General features: G+C 37.6%; 1 protein-coding gene across 1 annotated transcript in view; it reads left to right on the top strand.

Annotated features, from left to right (window-relative positions):
* Positions 1 to 9,851, top strand: part of LOC110295227 (transmembrane protease serine 11D) — a 64,349-nt gene extending 54,498 nt beyond the window's left edge. Inside the window, exons 8-10 of the mRNA XM_021163708.1 lie at positions 3,309 to 3,568; positions 5,806 to 5,948; positions 8,930 to 9,851. Of these exons, the coding sequence (XP_021019367.1) occupies positions 3,309 to 3,568; positions 5,806 to 5,948; positions 8,930 to 9,091 (565 nt within the window). The 3' untranslated portion in view covers positions 9,092 to 9,851. The remainder of the gene's footprint in view (positions 1 to 3,308; positions 3,569 to 5,805; positions 5,949 to 8,929) is intronic.
* The last annotated feature ends 10,399 nt before the right edge of the window (positions 9,852 to 20,250 follow it).

Raw genomic sequence — 20,250 nt, 5'->3', positions numbered from 1 at the left:
TCCTCTTGGGTGAATTTGCTTCCTTTAGTTCTAGAGCTTCTAGGTGTGCTCTCAGGCTGCTAGTGTATGCTCTCTTTTGTTTCTTTTTGGAGGCACTTAGAGCTATGAGTTTTCCTCTTAGGACTGCCTTCATTGTGTCCCATAAGTTTGGGTATGATGTGGCTTCATTTTCATTAAACTCTAAAAAGTCTTTAATTTCTTTCTTTATTTCATCCTTGACCAAGGAATCATTGAGTAGAGTATTGTTCAGTTTCCATGTGAATGTTGACTTTCTATTATTTATGTTATTATTGAAGATCAGCCTTAGTCCGTGGTGATCAGATAGGATGCATGGGATAATTTCAATATTTTTGTATCTGTTGAGGCCTGTTTTGTGACCAATTATATGGTCAATTTTGGAGGAGGTACCATGTCAGCTGAGAAGAAGGTATATCCTTTTCTTTTAGGATAAAATGTTCTGTAGATATATATTAAATCCATTTGTTTCATAACTTGTGTTAGTGTCCATGTGTCTCTGTTTAGTTTCTATTTCCAGGATCTGTCCATTGGTGAGAGTGGGGTATTGAAGTCTCCCACTATTATTGTGTGAGGTGCAATGTATGCTTTGAGCTTTACTAAAGTTTCTTTAATGAATGTGGCCGCCCTTGTATTTGGAGCATAGATATTCAGAATTGAGAGTTCATCTTGGTAGGTTTTACCTTTGATGAGTATGAAGTGCCCCTCCTTGTCTTCTTGATAACATTGGGTAGGAAGTCAATTTTATTCGATATTAGAATGGCTACTCCAGCTTGTTTCTTCAGACCATTTGCTTGGAAAATTGTTTTGCAGCCTTTTACTCTGAGGTAGTGTCTGTCCTTTTCCCTGAGGTGGGTTTCCTGGAAGCAACAAAACGTTGGGTCCTCTTTTTGTAGCCAGACTACTATTCTATGTCTTTTTATTGGAGAATTGAGTCCACTGATGTTGAGAGATATTAAAGAAAACTAATTGTTGCTTCCTGTTATTTTGGTTGTTAAAGTTGGGATTCTGTTCTTGCAGCTGTTTTCTTTTAGATTTGTTGAAGAATTACTTTCTTGCTTTTTCTAGGGTGTAGTTTCTGTCCTTGTGTTGGTGTTTTCCCTTTATTAGCCTTTGAAAGGCTGAATTCATGGAAAGATATTGTGTGAATTTGGTTTTATCATGGAATACTTTTGTTTCTCCATTTATGATAATTGAGAGTTTTCCCATGAATAATAGCCTGGGCTGGCATTTGTGTTCTCTTAGGGTCTTCATAACATCTGTCCAGGATCTTCTGGCTTTCATAGTCTCTGTTTCTATTATAGTAGATATTGGTGGAAGGTTACCCTCCATGGTCCTGGTACAGTAGGCCCATAATGGGTATGTATTGTGTGTTTTGGATCAGCATCTCTGTATGGTTCAGGATCCCCATGACTGATGAAGGCAAGCAGAGAGGTTAGGGGAGAATTAAAGTTCCCCTGGGATAGCAGATTGCTCAGGACAGCTTGGGGTGCCACATAGGACTCAGTGAGTAGGAAAGGTGGGTGCAGGAAGGGAAGCTAACCTATATGGCTTAGGAACCACAGGTCTGATGGGTGGAGAGGTGGTGGGAGAATGAAAGTTCCCCTGGGATAGAAGGCTGCTCAGGCATCTCCCTGTCTTGGATCCTACTTCCAACTGCCACAGTTCTACTCAATAGCCCTACTGGGCCTAATATATTTGAAATAGTTCTAAATATTCACATACCTATTAAAACTATAGAGTTATTTTAGGTATAAATGCTTTTAATTTATGATGACAGCAGTAGGTATATGTTTTGTATTGTTCTTTATGGTTTTCACCTAATCATGGGAATTCCCATCTGTTTAAACTGCTTCTGCACAAGAGTCCATTATACACAGCCATCATATTTATTTCATATTACTAGGTTGCAGTAATTTCCCACAGGAGTCCATTATACACAGCCATCATATTTATTTCATCTTACTAGGTTGCAGTAATTTCCCACTGTCAAAAAGAACACATGCCCCAACATACACAAGTACATACACGCAAAGGAATACTATCTTTCTATAAATCTTTAGACTTTTTTTGATATGTACTCAGAAGTAGATATGCAACTTGATAAATATAGTATAAAGCTTTCTAAATGTTTAGTTGAATTAGTAATGCAAGAGAACCAACTTCCTCCTAACTGTCATTTGGTAATGGGCTTATGCTTAGTTTTTGTCATTCTTATTAATATATATGAGGTGTTCATTGGTGTAATTTCTTTTACTTGTTAGCCAGTGTGTTTGAACATCTCTTATATTTAAGAAGTGTGTAGGCCTCACTTTCCATGAATTTTCTATTAATATTCCATGCCATTCTACAATGACTTCCTCCTCTGATTACTATTTGTGTAGACATTACAGTTAGGCTTCAAAGCTTGTAGGCATTACCTGGGAGTCAAGGTGGTATAACGTATGCAGTTGGGATGCAGAGACAAAAGGATCTGGAGTTCAAGATAACCCTCAGCCGTCTAACAAGTTCTAAGCAAAACTGGGCTATGTGAGACTATCTCAAAATTCAAATAATAAGCATTATCAATACTTTCTTGTGGTTTCAAATTTACCAGATAAACTTGTATGTATTGTACTTAATTTTGATTTACTAAAACTTTTCTACTTTTTAACCTTACATGTGTCTGTTTAGGGTGTACCTAAAACACTCTATAGTCCCAAGTTACAATACTAATTTCCTACATTTGTATGTTAGAAAATTATCTCTCTATAAATATGTCTATATTTGCATGCACATACACACTATATATACATATGCATTTACATATATACTACTATTTGAATATATCTTTCTTCTCAAAACAACAACAACAATCAAAGCAAACAAGTTAAAATAGAAAAGATAATTACTTCAGAATCCTTTGTTACATGGACAGGAATATCAAGGAAGGAGAAGAAACAATAACATTCCCCTTTACTAGTTGTCATTAACATGTTAGAATACACTCACTGGGAAAGAAAAAAAGGTCAAGCAAATTATTAGTTGAAAATGTGTTTTTGAAAATCTTTTTTTCCTGTATATTTAGAATAAAATTGCTAGACTGCTAGTAAAGAATTCAATACAATTGTGGGATTACAGTTCAGGCAAACATTCATGGGATGTTGGTGGTAAATATAAAACACAGTATATTAAATTCTCAAAGAACTAATATTATTCAAATATGACCCAAAGTACAGCTATGTGAAGTGATGTTGAATTCCCTATTTAATAGCATGTTTTCATCTTTTTGCTTTATTTTATGTTGCTGTTAGCTATCCTAATCCTCAATATTGGACAGCCACCTTTGGGGTTTCCACAGTAAGTCCTAGGCTGAGAGTGAGAGTAAGGGCTATTTTTGCCCACGACGGGTACAGCTCCGTAACTCGTGACAATGACATCGCAGTTGTACAACTTGACAGATCTGTCGCCTTTTCCAGAAATATCCATAGGGTATGTCTCCCAGCAGCAACCCAAAATATCATCCCTGGTTCTGTCGCATATGTTACAGGATGGGGATCTCTCACATATGGAGGTAAGTAGTTCTGGGAAATGAAACAGTTTAACAACAGATCCTCTGTTATTTGTTTCTATGTAAATGTATTTATTTTGTTGTGTTTTGTTCTGTTTTGTTAACATAGGATCTCATTTTAATCCCGGCTAGCTTGGAATCCACTGTGTAGACCAGAATGGCCTCAAATTAATAATCCATCTTAAATAATAGGGATACAGGCTTATACCACTAAATCCAGCCTTGTCAGTTCTCAGATGAGGAAACAGCCTGAGGATAGCCTCTTGTACAGAACCATCTACATCCTGGCCAGACCTGCTCTAGCTACAACTGCTGCCTCAGCAATGTACAACCAGCAACCCTTAGAAACCATAAAGAATTCTAATATCATAACAGGGAAATGTGGAAGGAAGGAATGAAGAAAGTGTTGGGACCTGGAACTCAAGCCCAAGCACAAAGGAGATTTATCTGTCCCAGAGGAACAAAGAGGAGGAGATAAAGGAAAAGAGAGAAGGGGGAGGGGACATGTGAGGGGGAAAAGTACAAGGGAGAGGGAGGAGAGGGACAAAGAACTGCCTCTGGATAGAGAGGAGACAGAAGTGTCCTGTAGGCAAATGGCAGTTCATAAAGGTAAAAGGAGAAAAACCACATCTTGGGATTCATTGGTTAATTTAGATTGGGCAAAAGGGAGTTTTTGATTGTTGGGCTCCAATACTTTGATAGTGAACCTTGGTAGTCACCCTCAGGAGGAGGAAGTTGCTGAAAAAGAAAACGTAACTTGGTGGTTTACAAACATAATCTAATGGTTTTTAACAAGGGCCGGGGGTGGGGGAGAGATTGTAGAGAGGGCAAAGCCTGCCAGAGCCATGTGTGTCAGCGCTTAGGCTGGCTAGAACCCCTTCAATCAGTCCCTTATTAATACAGAAAGTCTATACTTTCTGTGAAGAAAAGGAGACTTAAGATTATGACCTGGAGTTTTAATAACCCTTAAGGTATGGCCTTTAAGTTATTCTGGTATAAAATGAGTCCTGCAGCCACAGCAAGAACTCCATGTATAGATATAAATTGATCATGTTCATTCATTGGATAAATAAAATTGGAATTAAAATAAACACAATTTAAAGGAAGAATTATGGTCAAGAAAAAAAATCACTCTATTAAGTGGAAAATGGAAAAGAAACATTAGCAGTTTCCTTGGACTATTGCAACCATGGTAAGACATTTAAAAAAAAAAGTCTTAATTGTCTCGTAAAATATTTCATTCTCTTCCTTTGAACCAAGTAACTTAAAATAATAGGTCAAGCTCATACCAATCATGGAAAATTGTGACAGTGCTCAGGGAGCACTGATAGCATAGATTCATTCTTTAACTTTAAAATCTGACTGATTTCTCTTTTGTTCCAAAACGTTCACTGATATGTAGTTTTCTAATCCAAAATCCATATGTGAACAGTTTAAATAGGGTAAGTCGATTTTAACATAAGTTAAAATTGTTGTTGTTGGGTTAGATTTGTTTGTTTATTTGGTTTCTTTGTTTTTCAACTTTCATTTTTTATTAGGTATTTATTTCATTTACATTTCCAATGCTATCCCAAAAGTCCCCCACACCCTTCCCCACCCACTCCCCCCCACCCACTCCCACTGCTTTCCACTGATGGCCGACTAGGCCATCTTCTGATACTGCAGCTAGAGACACGAGCTCCGGGGAGTACTGGTTAGTTCATATTGTTCCACCTATAGGGTTGCAGATCCCTTTAGCTCCTTGGGTACTTTCTCTAGCTCCTCCATTGGGGGCCCTGTGATCCATCCAATAGCTGACTGTGAGCATCCACTTCTGTGTTTGCTAGGCCAAACTAACAAACACCAACACTTCGGTGTTTGTCTTTTTGTGACAGATTCTCATTGGTAGCCCAGGTTGGCCTCAAATTTACTATATAACTAAAGCTGACCTTGACCTCCTCGTGATTCTATATTTACCTCCTACATATTGGGATTACAGTCATGTGTCACCACACCTAATAATTTATTAACTCTAAGAGAATAAAGGAAAATATATCACAAACTCAAAAAGAAAAGAAAATCTCATCTCCCTTCTCGCCTACAACAGTCTTGCTCAGATTTACTCTTCCGTGCATCTTCTGGTGCCATTCTTCAAAATATATAATGTTTAGGATATTCATGTTCATACTCAAATTTGGCATAGAGTCATTGAGTCATATTTTCTGAGGTCTGGTTCCTTTCTGTTTTTTTATACTAAATAGGCAACGCAGTCACAAATCTAAGGCAAGGAGAGGTCAGAATAATAAGTTCAGAGGAATGCAATACGCCAGCTGGTTATGGTGGAAGTGTCTTGCCAGGAATGCTGTGTGCTGGAGTGCGTTCAGGGGCCGTGGATGCATGCCAGGTAACAACATTATCTCTGTCAGCATTGAGAAGTTTATAAGCATTGTCAAACACATCACCCTGTGACAGGAGAAAAGATAACAACATTTACAACATACAATTCTTCTCCTCAAAAAAAAGAAAAAATGTATGCCCTTAATTTTAGAGATAAAATTCTATTTTAAATTTTATTTAGCACAAAAATACTAATTGTTAATTACTATGGATAGTCAAACCAATATAATGTAACATGGTAGATACAATTAATAATAAAGTATTGTATGTTTCAAAATTTCTAGGCCAGCCTGGTCTACAGAGTGAGTTCCAGGTGTGGTGGCACACGCCTTTAATCCCAGCACTTGGGAGGCAGAGGCAGGCAGATTTTTGAGTTCGAGGCCAGCCTGGTCTACAGAGTGAGTTCCAGGACAGTCAGGGCTATACAGAGAAACCCTGTCTCAGGAAAACAAAAAACAACAAAAAGATGTATACAATATTTTAATTAATTGAATTCCAAGATATCCTAAATTGTATAATAAGTAGAAAAGGAAAAGAGAGAAAAGAGATAGGGGAGGGGGGAAGGAGTGGGAAGAGGAAGGAATGGGAGGGAGGAGGAGGGAGGAGAGAGAAAAGGAAGAGGAAGGAGAACAGGAAAGAAAAAGAAAGAAATGGAAAAGCAATGAGCTTTTTCTAGCCTGTTAATTTTTAAATTAAATGTCCAAAAATCAAATAGTAAATGTACAATTATCTCCTTAGAGTAATGAGTATAAAATTTAATAGTAAAAGTTTAATTAAATCAATGACACTTAACAGATTCTATTCCTTTATCCGAAATGAAAGCAATGGAGTCATAAGAGCAAATAGTTCAAAAATTAAACATCATTATGAATATTCTAGTTTCTTCAGGAATCCACCACTATTCTTCTTGATGAACTGTATGCAGCATAAAGCTTATTCTCCCCATTCAGTGCTTTTAGCTTTAAATTTAGCCTGCATACTTTTGAAAAAGTGGCAGTATGTACAGAGTACTAGAACCCGAACCAGAAGTGGTTTCCCCAAATGATACATTTTTAACAATTTCAAACAATGAAAAGTAGAGATTTGGGTATCGATTATCAAGAGACTATTATTTATCTACTGGGATTTTTGTTCCCTTTATGTGAGAGGTTCCCACCTTCCATACAAACAATTTTCAAGTATCATGAAAGGTTTCTAAAGATCCCATCGGTTAGATAGTAACCCAGGCTGCCGACTTCACATCTACTGAAAAGATTGGTTACAACATCTTGAGGAGACAACAAACTAAAATGTTCTTTTCAGTCTTAGTCTTGCAAGCCCTCCATATCGGCTTCTTCATATACATAGTCTGCCCTTTCATTTCAGGCAGGTTCATGATGTCACTACCGTGAAATTTTCCCTGATCCACCCCGGGCCTCACTGACTGTACTCTAAACACACAGAACTTATGCCTCAAAATTAAAAAGAAAGATATAATAAGTGAATAATACTTTACATAAATGTTTACAAGATAAATTTCATACATTCTTTCAAAGATATATCTACTCTCACGTCTGGGTAACATTCTGTGTGTCAATACAACCAGATATTCCCTGATTCATCAGGTTGAGAAGAAAAAGAACGCAGGTTCAAAGGTCACACACTAGGCCGAGAAACTAACCCGACGTTATGTGGCCCTCAGAATTACCATTTGCTGCTCCATATTGGATAAGATACAATACAGAAAGCTTTGCCACTATAGTAAAAAAAAAAAAAAAATAGCATAAAACATAACAATGACACACTGAGGATTTTATGCACTGTGTATGTCTCATCCAAAGGAATGAGGCACCAGCCGCCCCATGCAGCACTTGCCAAGCGAGTTGGTGATTCTCGTACTGACCTTTCTCTCCATCTAAACCTTTAATTAAATAGGTATGGAAAACCTAACTACTATGAACCATCAGATGAATGGCTAACTTTTCTATACACACATTTGGTAATAATAGCTGGGTTTTATTAGTACTGACTATACACCAAACTCTGCCCAAAGTGCTTTGTGTGTTAAGTTTACTTAAACACATTTTTTAAATGCCATTTATTAATAAAAGTATTTCAGCGCAGATTTGTTAGAGAGTTCCCTGGAGTTCACATACCTGATAGGTAGAGGACTCGCGCTCAGGCTACCTAGCTCCGGAATTCACAGAATTAACCCATAGTACCGTATCCTCTAAAGGTACCTCTCTAATTGAATGATTACATGTATAAATGTTTCTAGGCAGTTATTGCTATTGGCTGGTAAATAACTCATAAGAAAGGCTCTACTTACTGTCATAAAAATTTCTTTTCAGTTATTCACAAAAAGAATAGAGGTGGGTGATTTACTGTACATCGGGTCTCATACCAGGTGGTAAAGAAAGGTTGGTAAGTGACATATGTAGAGACTCCTTCATTCAAAAGCAATTTCCTTAGCATCTTCTAGATGCTAGAAACCGAGGTTTCAGGCAGTGTTCAGAACAAGGATGCTTCCGTCCCTCATGGAATTTACTACAGGGCTGCTAACACAGACACTGGCCAAGTATCAAAATTAGTACAAGGAGTGCTAACACAAGGAGATCTGTCCAAGGGGAATAAGCACGACTTTTTAGAAGCAGCGATATAGACGCCACACCACATGCAATCACAGGAGGAATCCAATTGGGCCCGAAGCCAGAAGCACAAAGAAAAGAGGAAGTCACAGAAGCCTTCCGGGAGGGGAGGCCTGAGAAGACTAAGAAGCAGCAAGGAACTAACTGAAGGAAGACTCACTCACGAGCACTTTAGTCAACCTTACTTGTATACTTGAAGGGTTTCCGTCTTTTTTTTTTTTTTTTTTTTTTTTCATGGCTTGGCATGTTTCAAGAAGACATATGCAGATATATTAGCTTGGACTTTCTCGACTGCCATAGAAATAGACGATTTCAAGTTTGCTTTTGCATTTAAATAAATCATTTGTTTTGTTCTCTTCAGGGTGATTCAGGTGGCCCACTTGTACAAGAAGACTCAAGGCGGCTTTGGTTTGTTGTGGGCGTTGTGAGCTGGGGATATCAGTGTGGCCTCCCAAATAAGCCAGGCGTGTATACTCGAGTGACAGCCTACCGCAACTGGATCAGACAGCAGACGGGAATCTAGTGCAACCGAGGAAAAAAACGTGCCGTGAGGTCTGTATCCGAGTGTGACTGACTCAGATGCCATGGCTTCACATTTCAACTGCAAAGGAAACTGGAAATGTCCCTTCTGAACCTCCCATTACATAAATATGGTTTAACTGTTTAGTATTTCTTTGTCGGTACAAATTTTTACTTTCTTGAGGAAAAAAAAAAACATGAACATGGCTAAGTAAGAAAAGAAATATGTAAGGCTAGTAACAGGAAGAAGTTTATTACATGGGTGGTCAGGTGTAGTAGTGAGAAGTCAGATACGTTAAGTCAGTAATTTACAGAAAATAATGTCAGGTAGTTCTAACGTTAAATATGTGAGGCCACAGAACAAATAGTGTTAGAACTGTAGCCATCCCAAGTATCTAACATTTGTTTTCAAGTGAAACTAAGAAACAGACTTACAAATAGTTTTAATGGTGAATTTTCATTTTAAATATTTTATCTACATAGAAAGGACATATCTCCTCCATGGAGAAGCTGAGGTGATGAATCCTCACAGCCTCTTCAGCTATATTTGCAACCACAGGATTTGTTGGAAAGAAATCCCTACTACCAACTTCCTATTGTTGGCATTATTTTTTAGAGTAACACGACGCACAATAGCAAAATTTAAGTAAAAAATTAAAAGTTAATGATGAAGAAGAAGTAAAGAGCTTGTTTGCAAAGACAAAAATTAAACAGATTAATATCAATAAATCTGGAGTCAGAAGGATCTCAGATTCATATTCTCTCTGTATCTCCTTGCGTGTCTCTGTGTGTCTCTCTCACATACACATACACACACATTCTCTCTGTGTATCTTTGTGTCTCTCTATCTCTCTGTCTTTCTCTGACACACACACACACACAAACAATCACCAAAAAATACAAATTAGATAGAATCAATTAAAATCTAATGCGAAGCCAGGCATGGTGGCACACACCTTTAACCCCAGCACTCAGGAGGCAGAGGCAAGGCGGATTTCTGAGTTCGAGGCCAACCTGGTCTACATAGTGAGTTCCAGGACAGCCAGGGCTATACAGAGAAACCCCCTGTCTCATAAAACCAAAAGAAAAAAGAAAAAATAATCTAATGTGACAACAATGTATATGACTTGATCACAAATGGTCCAAGTTTTTATTGGCACCCACTGTAGCTAAAGCTTGGTTGTGCATGGGCACCTGTGTGTCACAGCTTCTCTCTAAGAGCTATCTCCTTATACTTAGAGATAAGGGAAGTTAAAGGCATCACAATGAAAACCTTTTGCTCTTCATGAAGTAAAATTAAAATCAAATTCCTTTGACAGAGAAAGGTTTGAAAATGTAACCCACTCTTGGAAAGAAATATACACAAATCTATCTTGGGCACATTTTCTTTCAAATAAACTCTTTTATAATCTTTCCTGCCTAATTATTTATGGAAGTTGTGATTGCTGAAGGATGAGCTCAAACAACTTATTTTAATTGGTTGTCTAATAAGAGAACGTGTAGCCAGACTCACTCTAAAGGCTGGGTATGTCCCGCCACCTATAATCAAGCTCTGTAACTGAGGTAGCGTCCAGCTTGTCACGCCCTTGGTACATCCTGTGAAGACAGCATTAAACTGGTTATTCAGAGAAAAGCCTCAAGGGGAGGGTGTTTGTGCATGAGTGTACATGTTACTTGTATGTGAGTGCACATAAGCTGTCACATAACAGACATGCTTGTGTTTATTCCTATGTTAGAACTTACTTCAAAGGTAAGACTTACTTTACAGAGAATAAAGCAAAATTCTTAAAATATTAAGATGTTGCTTTGCAAAATATATTCATTTTATAAAGAGATTTTTTTTTAAACCAAGGGAACATATGCAGTCTGGTTGTCAAAGCTCCTTTCTCTCTCTATCTCTCCTTTCCCCCCTCTCTCTTCCTCCCTCCCTTTTTCTATCTTTTAGTTACCGATATATTACACCTTACAGAGACTTAAGTGACTTCATGAAACTAAATCTGAACTTTACAGAGACATGGTAATGCATAAATTCTTGCAGATCTTAAAAATTCATGCTGAGTTCTTAAAGAAATTTCTTAGGATCATAACTGAGTTACAAAATTATTAATGCTAAGAAAACTCAAATGCACCATATGTAGTCATACACATTAGCCAATTTTAACAATGGAGAAGTAAGTTTTTTATATTCAAACTAGGGTTAAAATAGTCAATATGATTAATAAAAAGATAAATAATCTAAGAAAGCTTAGAGTTAACAATTGACTATAAATTAAACTTAGTTTAAATTTCCATTTCATAGTTTAGCTTGTTCATTTAATAAGTGGATTGAGCCCTACCTCTGTCTTCTGTGGTCTCTCTGAGGCATGAATGAAATAAAGGCAAATAAGTGTTGCTCTTAAGGCAGTCAGGCAGCAGTGATGTACGTGTTCAGGCAGCAGTGATGTATGTGTTGTGCGATGTAATATAATTAGTAAAACAAAAAATAGCACATTTACTTTAAAAAAATAACAAAATAATTGGGAATACCTCAGAACCAGCAGAAAATATAATTATTCTATAACAAAATGAAAAATAAATCGTCAAGAGCATCAATATGCCACAAGCCATGACAATCACCCTCTGCTCTAGGGAAGGGGAACAGGTAACATCTTGAACCAGATCTATCCTTCACTATTCACTTCTATTTTCCTCATTTTCTAAAAATAAAATGATTCAGAACCCTGAATAGATTTTTATTTCTAAAAATAAAGTTTTACATTTACATTTAATAAAAAAATAAAAAATAAATTCTGAGCTGGAGAGACATACTAATGAATAAAGTGTTTGCTCTATCTGTATGGAGTCGTGAGTTCAATCCTAAGAACCCATATTAAAAAAACAACAAAAAACTGAATACTGTGTATGTGCCTGTAATGCTAGCACTGAAGAGGCAGGCGCAGGTGGCCTCTTCACCTAACTGAATTGATGAGTCCCAGTAAGAGATCCTGTCCCCAAACCACCAATATGGTCATCTCTGAAGAAACAGCACTCAAGCCTCCACGTGGATGCAAACATATTTGCATGTATACTCACACATACACAGGATCATTACACACAGACACACACGCGCACGCACACACACACACACAGAGATACACACGCATGCACACAGCACACACTAAATCTGTCCTATTGCTAGACAATTATTTTGACTAATCTTCTAAAGAAAGAAAATCCTATCTTCAGTGAAAGCAGCCCTCTTATGGATGAAGTTCATTTTCACGAAAGATTACACAGTGAAAGCTGGATGATCACATCAAGAAATATGGAGAAAACTATTTCTGGAAATAGTTAGATGTAAAATCAGGTCAATTCCAAGAACTTATCCCAATCTAAAAGGTTACAAAAAATAAGAAAATAGTTTTAGGAATATCTCTGCAAGACAAAAAGATTGCTAAGTATTGGGAGCATATATACGTTTATATGTTTAACAAAAACAAACATTCTATGGAATCAACCAATCTGAATTATGATTAAGTGGTACAAAGCTGTTGGCGTAACTAACCAGTGTCCGACTAAGATGGAACACGTTCCCAACACTGCTTGGATGGCTAAGAAACTGACAATAGAAAGCACAGATAGTGATTCAGGGGTGGGGGTGGGGAATCAAATACTACTGTTCCACTAAGAGAACATAGAAATAAAATGACTCCTAGTGACATTCTGTTATACTCCTTACTTGGCCATCATCAGAGAAGCTTCCTCCTGCAGCAGATGGGAACAAAGACAGAGACCCACACTCACACAATTATGCAGACTGAGAGACCTTCGGCCCTAAAAGGAATGTCTCCATCAAATCCTTACCTGCAGGGCTCAGAGAATTCTGTAGAACAGGAAGCAGGAAGAACGGAAGAGCCAGAGTAAACAGAAGACACAAGGGAGTCAAGGCCTTTATACACACAATAAAGTATGGCAAACACATGAACTCAGAGGGACTGTGGCAGCAGGCACAGGGCCTGCAACGGTCTGCACCAGGGAGGGTTCTAAAAAAAAGATGTTTAAAAAAAGAACAGTTTTAATATGACATATTTGAAGTTTGATGACTTGAGAGAACTTAAACAATCAAAGTTACTGTATTCAATAAGGGTAATGTTTAAAATAAATGGAAAGATAAAGATGTTTATAGATAAGGACAAACTAGAGCAATTTGTGATCTTACTCAGCTTTGCTGGAAGTTTCTTAAAGGAACCTACAGAGGATAAAGAAAGAGTCAGTCATGAGAAGACAGGAAAGAGTGGATTTCATGAAAATAATAATTAAGAAGGATAGGAAAGATTCAATCACATACAACTTATACAACCAGCAAAACCCCGGTATGAATAGAGAGAAATAAAATAACAAACACTATCTAAACCAAATAGGAAAATATTAACAAAATTATAGCAATCACCAAACTTCTCTATGTATAAATGGCTTAAATAAATACAAATGGTCTAGTGTTCCAATCACAAAATACTAACTGTATGTATAGATTAAAACTCAAGACCCAAAGTTTGTGACCTTTAAGAAATTTATAGTAGCCAGAAGCTGGAAAGAACCCAGATGCCCCTCAACAGAGGCACATTTACACGATGGAGTACTACTCAGCTATTAAAAAGAATGAATTTATGAAATTCATAGGCAAATGGATGGACCTGGAGGGCATCATGCTGAGTGAGGTAACCCAATCACAAAAGAACTTACATGATATGTACTCACTGATAAGTGGATATTAGCCCAGAAACTTAGAATACCCAAGATATAAGATACAATTTGCAAAACACATGAAACTCAAGAAGAATGAAGACCAAAGTGTGGACACTGCCCATTCTTAGATTTGGGAACAAAACATCCATGGAAGGAGTTACAGAGACAAAGTTTGGAGCTGAGACGAAAGGATGGACCATCTAGAGACTGCCATACCCGGGGACCCATCCCATAATCAGCCTCCAAACGCTGACACCATTGCATACACTAGCAAGATTTTGCTCAAAGGACCCTGATATAGCTGTCTCTTGTGAGGCTATTCTTGGGCCTAGCAAACACAGAAGTGGATGCTCATAGAGAGCTATTGGATGGATCACAGGGCCCCCAATGGAGGACTAGAGAAAGTACCCAAGGAGCTAAAGGGATCTGCAACCCTATAGGTGGAACAACAATATGAACTAACCAGTACCCCCCGGAGCTCGTGTCTCTAGCTGCATATGTATCAGAAGATGGCCTAATCGGCCATCAGTGGAAAGAGAGGCCTGTTGGTCTTGCAAACTTTATATGCCTCAGTACAGGGGAACACCAGGGCCAAGAAGTGGGAGTGGGTGGGTAGGGGATGGGGCGGGGAGGGCATGGGGGACTTTTGGGATAGCATTGGAAATGTAAATGAAGAAAATACCTAATTGAAAAACAAAAAAAAGAAATCAATCTCACTAGCAAAGACACACAGAGACTAAACATGGAAAGGTAGGAGCACACATACTTATATCTGACAAGATAGTTATCAAGTCAAAATTACAAGATATTTTAAAAGGTCACTATATATTAATAAAAAGTAAGAGTCCATCAATAGCACACAGCAATTGGAACACCTTGTGCACTGAATGTTGGGACCTAATTTCATAAAAGAAATACAAAGGATAAATATGTGCAAGTAACTTCAGTGTCCACTGGCATTCATTTACCAATCAACTAGACAAAATGTCCAAGAAGAAACTGCAGAGTTATATTGTATCATATTCAAATATATTTTGAGGAATCTATAGCATATTCCATATAACACTCATAGAATACACATTCTTCTTAACTACTTCTGGAATTTTTTCTAAAATATATTACATTTAGGACATAAGGTTTTGCCAAAATAATTTGCTGTAACTTATCAAATGATATTAGAAAAATAGAAACCAATCATGACCTTCCTTCTTGTTCAACTTCGTAGGGTCTGTGGGGTGTATCATGGGTGTTCTATACTTTTTGGTTAATATCCATTTATCAGTGAGTACATAACATGTATATCATTTTGGGTGTGGGTTACCTCACTCAGGATGACATTTTTAAGTTCCATCCAATTACTTGCAAAAAAGCATGATGTCCTTGTTTTTTTAATAGCTGAATACTGTTCCATCGTGTATATGAATCACATTTCCTGTGGTTCCATTCTTCGGTAGAGGGGCATCTGTGTTGCTTCTGGTTTCTATCTATTACAATTAGGGCTGCTATGGACATAGTAGAGCATGTGTCCTTGTGATATTGTGAAGAGTGTTTTGTGTAAATGTCCAGGAGCAGTACATCTGGATTTTCAGGTAGCATCACTGTCCTCTGAGAGGCTCTACCAGCAGCTGACTGAGACAGATGCAGAAACCTACAATCAAGCCCTGGACTGAGGTCATCAACCCCTATGGAAGAGTTAGGGGAAGGACTGAAGGAACAAAGGGGCTGGCAAACCCATAGGAAGACTAACAGTGTCAACTAATATGGACCTCTGGGATTCGCCAAGGCTTAAGCCATCAACCAACTAGCATTCACAGGCTGGTCCAAGGTCTCTGACAAATATGCAGCAGAGGACTGCCTTGTCTAGCCTCAGTGGGAGAGGATATGCCTAATTATGTGGAGATTTGATGACCCATGGAGGGGAGGATGCCCAGTGGGGAGCAACATCTCAGAGGTGAAGGAGAGGGGTAAAACTGGTAGGGGAACCAGGAGGAGGCAACTTTGGAAATGTAAAAAAATAAAATAAATGATTAATTAAAAAAAGAAAAAAAAAAGAAATCAGTTGTGAGAGAAAACTCAGAAGCTATACAATTAATTATGTAGAGCTTGAAGAATAAGCTATTATTAAAGTGTGTGTTTGTGTGTGTGTGTGTGTGTGTGTGTGTGTGTGTTTGTATAGTGTTGCATGGGAGTTTATTTGCACGTGTGGGGACATATGTGTGTGAAGGTGTGCATGTTCACACCTGTTTGTGTGAGTGTCCGGAAATAACATTGGGAGTTTTTTCCAATCACTCTTCACATTATTTGAGACAGTCTCTTGCTGAACTTGGAGCTTGCCAATCTAGCTGGTAAAACTCTCTTGGGGGTGGGGGAGGAGGTCCTTAACTCTGCCTTACTAGTACTGGAATTACAGGCAGCTGTCATTTCTGCCATGTTTTAGGTAGGTGTTGGCAACCTGAACTCTTGCTGGACAAGCACTTTATCCACTGTGCTATTTCCTTATCCTTGAACAGTACTTTCTTGAATGATGAGTACATCACTGAATAAATTTGGGGTGGTATTTTTTTCTAGATTAAAATATATAATTTATCAGGAAAAGAAAATTTCATGACTTTATATGCTAAAATCACAAAGAAATCGAATAAACTCTTAGAAAAAGAAGAACAATGGGTAAAAATAGATACAAAGAAATACTGTAAAATGGGGTGAAATAATGAAATACAGACTAAAAAGAATCCAACAGGATAAATGAAGGAAAGAGCCAATTCTTTGAAAAAGTAACAAAGATTGATTAAACCCTCAGTCAAACTATTAAAAAGGAAAACAAACCTAATTAATAAAGTTAGGTGAGGTGAGGTGGTGTACAATTTTAATTCCAGTACTCAGGAGGCAGAGGCAGGGGGGTCTCTATGGGTTCAAGGCCAGTCTGGTCTACAGAGTGTGGGACAGCAAGAGCTACATAGTGAGATGACAAATAAACAAGCAAACTAATAAATGAATAAAATTAAAAATAAAAAGGAAATATTAATACAACTGCCAAAGAAATGAGGTCATTAAAGAAAACATAGTCGAGGATGCTGGGAAATCTAGAAGAAATAATGACATTCTTACACACAGGTGACCTACCAAACTTAAATCTACAAAATAAACCACTTTCATAGATACAGCATGGACAGAATTTTGTCATGGCTTCCAACAAAGAAAAAGCCCACTACCAGAGATGAATTAATTGTAAATATTACCAGATAATTAAAGGAAAAATAACACCAATGCTTCTCAACTATTAATAATGAGAGAGAAAGAGAAGGATATTAAGCTCATTCTATGAAGTTAAGATTATTCTGATAAGCTGAAGGGGTTTGAAGCCTCATAGGAAGAACAACAATATCAGCCAACCAGACACACACACCCTCTGAGGGAATAAACCACCATCCAAAGAGCACACATGGAGGGACCAATGGCTCCAGATGCATATGTAGCAGAGGATGGCCTTATGTGGCATCAATGGGAGGGGAGGCCCTTGGTCCTGTGAAGACTCGGTGCCCTAGTGTAGGGGAATGCCAGGGTGGTGAGGCACTAGAGTGTGGGTGGGTGGGGAACACCCTCATAGAAGCAGGAGAAAGGGAGATGGAATATGGATTTGTGGAATGGAAACCAGGAATAGGGATAACATTTGAAATGTAAATAAATAAAGTATTCAATAAAAAAGAAAAAATTAAAAGAAAGATTATCCTGTTATAATACAGGCAATACAAGGAGAAGAAATAAATGAGATACAAACAGAAAAGAGAGAAGGACACTAATTGCATAACACTATACTTAAAATACTGTGTCAGAAAGCACTTACAGTTAATTAAACAGTTCAAGTAAAGCAGAAAGGGATATAATCAATATAGAAAAATCAGTGTGTCAATGATGGATTTGTCAAGACAGATATCAAAGGAAAGGTTCTATTCACAATAGCTTCAACAATTAAGAAAAAAAATATTTACATGAGGCATGCACGGTGGCATTTGCCTTTAATCCCAGCACTTAGGAGGCAGAGGCAGAGGCAGGAGGATCTCTGAGATTGACTTCATCCTGTTCTAAAAGTAAGTTCTAAGGCAGCCAGGTCCTTACAGAGGAACCCTGTCTTGAATAGGAAAGAAATGGAGAGAAAGAAAAGAAAAATATTTGTAACAGATAGTTCTCAAAAGGATAAATAAAAGCTTCCAGTAAACTTATGGAAAATATTTCAACATCTATGGTTCAAGAGAATAAATACTTGTCTTCACGTAGTCAATTGTGGACTCATGTCTTTACAATTATATTCACATACATACTATATTCCTATTTCTGACACTCTAACTCTTTGAATGACTTTATGAGGTCACCAGCAATTATCCACTACTTCTCCCCAGAGAAACCAGGAATTAATATGTAATATGCCCTATGTCATGGAATGAAGCATAAACCATGTGAGGGAAAAAAAATTCTCTTGGAATGAGTAAGTAAATTTCTTTCACAAATAATTATGATTCCTGGTGGATAAAAATCTAATCATTGAAAGTATCAGCCGACCTAATAAACATAATAATGATGATAATTATAAAAGTTACTTATGAAACAGACCTCCCATGTAATAAATCTGAGACAAGTGTTGTTATTAATACTATATCTTGAAGAGGAATCACCTGAGGTTCAGAAAAGCCAAATAACACGTCTAAGATCACAGAGTGAAGAGGGTAGGGTCTGAAGTCAGGTTTTGAGACTCTAGCCTTGTGCACTCACCTCTTATAAAGTTAATTGTTGGTGTTAACTGAAGGGTTCACATATAAATTCAATTCTTATTTCCTAAGCTGCGTTTCCAATCTAATAATCACTAAATCCAATTTTCTTAATACAATAATTGTCATGCTCTTAGGCCAGCTAGATGGCCCAACAGGCAAAAGCATTTGCCACCAAGCCTGATGACTTGACATATTCCTAGTACCTAAATGGTGGAAGAAGAAAATTGCAAGCTTTCCTTTAACCTCCAAATGTTCATGGGACACATGCACTCTCACCCATACATATACACATACAAACAAACACGTGAATTAGTAAATGTAATCAATAGCATTGCTCTCAGGAGTGCCCACATGATGAGCATCTTTGATCTCCATTGCGCCTGGTCTAATGTGCACCAGTCACTACCTAATGTATCCCAATCCCTACCTACTGTACCCCAAGCCCTATCTAATGTACTCCACTTCATACATTTGTTGTACAGTAAAGTTGTAGGAGATTCATAGAGCTCAAGAGCTTCAAATGATAAGAAACCTCAAGAGATAAATATGATTTGGAGAGACAAATGAAAATGGCAAGAATTCACTGATTCTTTTAAGCATATACACAGATGTAGTGTTTGTGATGACGAATTAAGCACAATTAAGGTATAAATGTTTTGATGATGTTGATAGATCTCTGATCAAGCTCCTATCAGCAAATGGAACACATACTTCATCACCATCATCATCATTATTATTAATGTATAATTATTCTTTCCATAGTTTTATCATGATATCTCTGATTATCATTACCTAAACATGTTTTGAGGAGGAGCGGAGGAGCGGAGCACACGCATCATGAGGCGGAGCCTCTTTTAAAACAACCACTGCCTGCTGTGAGTGCAACACACCTGTAATCCCTGCATTTGGAAGGATTGCAAGTTCAGAGCTTGCCTGGGCTACATAGTGAAACTCTGCCTCACTATATGAAATAGTAACAAAGAAAGAAACAGAAAAGACTATTAAACAAGTAAACCCTTTCTCCTGCAGCATATAAACTAGAACCTTCCTTACACCCTTACTGTGTCCCTGGTCTCTAGCAAATTCAGTTTTTAAAACATAGTTGAACATTAAGATGTGTCCTATCTTGCCTCAACACCAATATCAAAATTGGCCATGAAAAGCCAGAAAGCTGTCCAAAATGTGGAAAATTGCTAGCTAAAGCCATATATCTTTTAATTAAAACTCAACACCCTGTAGATTTCAGAGTATCAAACATTCTTTAAAGAGCACTAGAATTAAAGCGGCAGTAAAAATTTCAGGAGGGACTTCATGGAAGGATGATACATGGTTGCAAGAGAGTTATGGGTTGGAAAACATTCAGATATTAATGGAAGGTTAGGGCTTCAAGAGCCACTGGCTGTTCACAGGGGAACCGAAGAGAAAGCACCACATGTTTTAAGAAGTGAAGTCTAAGCAAGACAAGAAGTGGAAAGAGACAACTGTCTTCAGTGCAGGACATGCAAACCCACGCTCCTTACAACTTAATTTTAAATTTTGCATGCCCCCCCAACTGGGCTGATATGACTATTTATTATTTATGGATTGGCATACACACAGCTCCCAGTTTACTAATGTTTTAAAAAATTAATTAATAAATGTTTGGAAAGCACTTTGAAGATGAAAAGTTGTG

The sequence above is a fragment of the Mus caroli genome, chromosome 5 (genome assembly GCF_900094665.2).
Source record: "Mus caroli chromosome 5, CAROLI_EIJ_v1.1, whole genome shotgun sequence".
Lineage (NCBI taxonomy): Eukaryota > Metazoa > Chordata > Mammalia > Rodentia > Muridae > Mus > Mus caroli.
The sequence above is the reverse complement of the archived record's forward strand: the minus strand, read 5'-3'. Positions and strand labels throughout refer to the sequence as shown.